At 39.7% G+C, this 5,160-nt stretch overlaps 1 protein-coding gene across 1 annotated transcript; it reads right to left on the reverse strand.

Annotated features, from left to right (window-relative positions):
- Positions 1–468: 468 nt before the first annotated feature.
- Positions 469–2,883, reverse strand: cysltr1 (cysteinyl leukotriene receptor 1). Its single transcript, XM_027004941.3, has 2 exons — positions 2,577–2,883; positions 469–1,924 (listed from the first exon to the last, which is right to left on the reverse strand). The coding sequence occupies exon 2, from the start codon at positions 1,912–1,914 to the stop codon at positions 880–882; it is 1,035 nt and encodes a 344-aa protein (XP_026860742.1). The 5' UTR covers positions 1,915–1,924; positions 2,577–2,883; the 3' UTR covers positions 469–879.
- Positions 2,884–5,160: the final 2,277 nt, after the last annotated feature.

The following is a 5,160-nucleotide window of genomic DNA, read 5'->3' on the forward strand; positions in this document are numbered from 1 at the left end:
GTGTCCGCTAAATTCCTTAGGATTGGCCAATCTTCCCGTCGTCGAAGAAAGTAAATTTGGATAGAAAGTGTGGTTGTTTTATTTATAATGCTGTTCAGCGAATAAACAGTATAGTGCACTACAATGCATTTTCTATAACATACCAGCCAATTTGAGGGCCAATTTTTAACCTAAGGAAGAATTTAGCTATTACTTTAAGTTATTTTTGGGCCTACGAAATAAGTGTATCTAATGACTTCAAAAGTGTCCTATAAACATTGCATGATATCAGCTTTAGGACTGGGTCAACAATACTCAATAATATAGTTTGGTTAGAAACTATATCAACGCTCAGAATAATCATTACCATTTTATGCAATTACAATGATTGGTCACTAGATGACGCAACAATACCACCAGAATTGAAGGACCGATTAAGCCCTGGACTAGCCGGAACCGACACACACGCCTGGAAAAAAACCTGCAGAATTAACATAACTGGTTTATTTTCACATCACAAAATTATTATTATTTAACAATTTGTATTATTTTTCAAATTGTTTCACACAACACTTCAAACATACACCATCAAAAATATACACTATGTACATTATCACTTATTTGAAACTTGAAATTATAATTCACCTAGCAGTGGTGAAAATATAAAAAAAATAGGCTGCTGAAAACAGACAACTGGCGTAAAAAGCACTGCTAACCCATATATAACATGTTGTATAAATTCTGCATGATCCTTTTGCTTCCTTCCCTTTCTGGATGTTTATATCAGACTTTCACGTCTGTTTATCTATATCTTCCTTCTCTTTTTGCACTGCAGACACACTGTCCTTCAAATTTGTCCTAAGCTTCCATTATGACCAACTACCATTTTACCTTCATACCCTAAGGGCAACAGTTCTGCAGTTCATGTTCCTCCTGCTCCTGGATGCTCAGCCTCAAGCGACGTGGGCGTGAGGAACACTGAGCGTTCTCTATGCTCACTGACGTCTTCCGGAAGGTGGAGAGACGGCTACGGAAGTTCTCGCCGGAGAAGAAGTACAGCATGGGATCAAAGCAGGAGTTGGCAGCAGCCAGGCACAATGTGACCACCACCGACTTCTGCATGTAGTTGATGTCTTCGCATGAGGCACCCTGGTGCTGTTTGAAGTGCAGGTGCATGGTGCGCTGCACATGGTAGGGCATGAAGCTGATCAGGAAGGCCAGCATGACCACGATGATCATGCGGATGGCACGTTTGCGGGTGTTGCGCTGCTTATTCAGGCCGTTCGTATTGCGTAGCAGCACCCGCACAATGCCGGCATAGCATACCAGGATGACCAGGAAGGGCAGCCCAAAGCCCACCACCAACGAGATGTAGTTGAGCATCACCAGCTTATGCACCCTTCCCACCTCCTCCGGTGGCTCGAAGCATTTCATCTTCTGTGTGTTCATGTCCTTGTGCTGGCCGTAGAGCAGGAAGGGTGAGCTGCTGGCGCAGATGAACACCCAGATGAAGGCACTGACGGCACGTGCTCTCCTCTCGGTGGCCATGCTCAGGTTTTGCACAGGGAAGACGATAGCCAGGAAGCGCGTGAAGCTCATGGCCATCATGAAGAAGATGCTGCAATAGAGGTTGACGTAGAAAGTATAGGAACTAATCCGGCACAGGAAGTCACCCAGGTCCCACTGACCCTTCTTGACATAGTAGAGCACTCGCAGGGGCAACGTACTGACACACAGCAAGTCCGAGATAGCCAAATTGAGCATATAAACATGGAAGGCCGAGGACTGCCGATAGGTCCGGATTAGCACATACAGGGCGAAGCCGTTGCCCACCAGCCCAAAAACTGTGATGATGGAGTAGGTGGTGGAATAGACTTGGTTGCGAAAGTCATCAATTGAGGAGCAGTTATGTATCGAGTTATTTGCCTGGGCCATCTCTGGGTTTCTTTAAGAAAGAAAATACAACATGGACACATTTTAAAATGAAAAGAACAGTCTTATTGTACCTGTATGCTAGGCTCAGTTATTCTTCAGATTCTTCAGTTTAAAAGTTAGAAACCTTATCATGTTCTTATCATTCATCTCCGTGTATCCAGCACAAATGATAAACAAAATGACTGCTTAGGAAATAATTTTTAAACCCACCCACAGGACACACAAAATGCCTTACAGTACTGATTTTATGTAAAATAGATTACTAATATCAATTTATATAATAGGCTACCATCAAAACACTGTTTAAGCAATTGCGTAGAGGAAGACAGATGATTGATTTTATTCTGGTTTTGTCATGCTTATTAGGCTGATAAGGCTCGTTTCCATTTTCTAAACAGTGTACAATTCATGACAGTTAAAATAGTATGTCCAAGGAAATGCCCTACCAACTTTACACAGCCAAGTAAGGACTTGTTTTTGCATAGCAATTTCAGAGGAATTTAAGATGTGGTAGTGAGTTTTGCAGACTCAATGCCATTGTGTCTACAGCAATATAATTCAGCAAAAGTTAAAAGGTAAATGTCACATTACTAAGAAACACTGTATGTGATAGACTTTTGTATTTGGCAATAAGTGTACGCTAATGTTTCAGAAATACTTACCAAAATTATACACCGTTGTCTCGATATTTATCCAATAGTCTGAGCGTAGCCGAAACAGCGGGTGAGAAAGTGCGAAGTAGCAAGAAGACTTCCTTCCTTTCTCTAACATGAATGAGGTTTGTGTGTGATCGCGTCAGATTAAAGAAGCTAGTTAACTCTGATAGGCGCGTGCTCCACCAGCTACATTTGCTTGCGGTTGGTGAGTGTCCATTTTTGCAAGACTTCCTGACGACCGATGAAATACACCACATCAAGCATAGGTTAATCCATAGCTCATTCACAGTTTACCTGTGTGAATACAAGCTGTTTAACAAACAGTGACTAAAGTGGCTAAAGACCGTCACTAAGATAAAGGCGCCAACTTAATTTAAATATAGTAAACTGATTTCATACTTTATATTTTTAGAGTATAATGTCATTCAAACGGTCAGGGGCAGCTCGCTGTCATGATCCATACTAGAGTAGTTGTCACACAATACTTAAATATAGGATGGAAGTATTGTAGTGTCGGCGTAGAAGACAATCCAGAATACGCCATCTTCAATTTTAAATTGAACATGGAAAGATTGGGTGAATGAGGGAAAAGCAACACACACACACTTTACAAAGAGACCAACATACATCTAATTAACTAAATTACAGTCTGCGAGGAGACGCCATGCTCCTCCCTGCTCTCTCCAGTCCGTGGCGACACCACAATATATTGACAAATGTGTTATATTAAATAATGAGTACATACACCTGTCTATTCATGCAGCAAATTTTACATTTTCTCTTCACTAATGCAGGTCAGTTCAGCCTGAGGCCAGTCACCATTGATATGGTCATTCCAGTCTTCTCCAGAGTCTTCAAGTCAAGTTTCAACTTGTGGTTTCTTTATGGAATGTGGCCTTTGTTGAGTTTAGCCACAGCAAAAGATCATTTATTTTTTCCTCACTTGCTTTAGATTCTGTTTATTACATCTGCTTACAATCCTCCAATTGAAATGTAACTCTATACCACTATCTGAGAATGAAACCTGCCTGTCTGGATCCAAAATCCCCTTCCTCCTTATTTTTATAAAACTCGAGTACACAACCATCATGGTTTCTGTATCAAATATTTCCGAATATATATGATTCCAAAGACCTAGTGCAACAGAAAGCCTGGTTCGACATCACGCTTAGTTTACCTATGGGCTGTGAGTCGGAGATGTGCTGCTGTACAGAACATTATGAATAGGGGCTATAAAGCATATTAGGTCCTCTATCCTGAAGCATGGAGTCATTTAAAAGACCACATAAGAATTTTAAAATCATTTCGGTAACTATTAAGAGAGCCGGCATAATGCTGAATGCACAGGTGGGATGTGACTTTGCTTTTCACTTTCAAAATCTTAGCACTACAGTTTTTAGAAAACATTTCTCTTTCTAATGTTTCTTACCAGAGATCCCTTTAAAGTAACCATTCGAAATGCAGTTGCTGTACTATAGTCATCTTAGAAACCTGTGTGAAATGCAAGTTAAGTTGCTCTTGCAGTTGTATTACAACTGCTTATTCAAAAACCTTAGAAGGATTAATCCAGGCTTATAGCTATTCAGTACTTCATGATCATTTTTACCTTTTTGAGAATAAGAGGTCCAGATAGAACACTGCAAGATTAAAAGGTAAGGTTTACAATAGAGACAATGATTGGACTAATCTCTGGCAAACATGCTTCCTTTAACAATGTTGCAATTCAATCTAAATTACACAATGTTATTTTAATCTGTCAAATTATTTCCTTAATGCCTGCTACAATAGCATAAGTAAATTAAATTAAAAAAAAACTATTATTAGGTAGGGATTAGCTCATAAACTGACTTCTAAGGAAGAACTGATATGACAGTACTGACTGCCCACGTAAAAACTGAAGCTTAGAAGTAAAGATTACCACAGTGTTTTCCAACCTATTCCTCAGGGACCGCAAGACAGTGCACATTTTTGCTCTACACCTTAGAAAATGCAGGCTTAGCACTCCATAGTTATTGTGAATTGTCAAGGGTTGCAAAATGCATTTCAGAGTTATACTTTTCTCCAGATATGGACAGGCCCACTGGAATTTTGATATTTTAGGAGCCAAGGAACTTTAGTTAAAGCAGTATTTTTTTTCCATCTGTGGTGCATGTCTAGTTGACATACATTCTCTGCTATCATTATTTGGTCTTGTGTTTCAGTCAGATTCTATATGATCAGTATCCCTTACCTCCACATGGTATGCACAGCAGAAATGGAAACAGCTTCTGCTATAAAACAGTATATATATTGTGATTTCTCAGAACCTCTGTGGTACTGGTCATCCATGCTGAATAAATATACAGTCTCAGGTGTTCACCGTATGAGTGGAGTATTTACATGGATCTGTGAATGAAGGTTTGTTTTATTCTGTATATTATTTTTACCACTGTGATCAACCCACACTAAAATTACTGCCATTTAATTGTCAACCATAATTTGCTAACCTGTAGCCATCATCACTTTAAATATTCATTACCTGTGGCTATCATTTTAAATATGATGGCACATTACATGCCTCCTACATTTACATTCTGCATCTTAAGTAGGC

This window comes from Electrophorus electricus, chromosome 16 (genome assembly GCF_041902795.1).
Source record: "Electrophorus electricus isolate QZ-2024a chromosome 16, ASM4190279v1, whole genome shotgun sequence".
NCBI lineage: Eukaryota > Metazoa > Chordata > Actinopteri > Gymnotiformes > Gymnotidae > Electrophorus > Electrophorus electricus.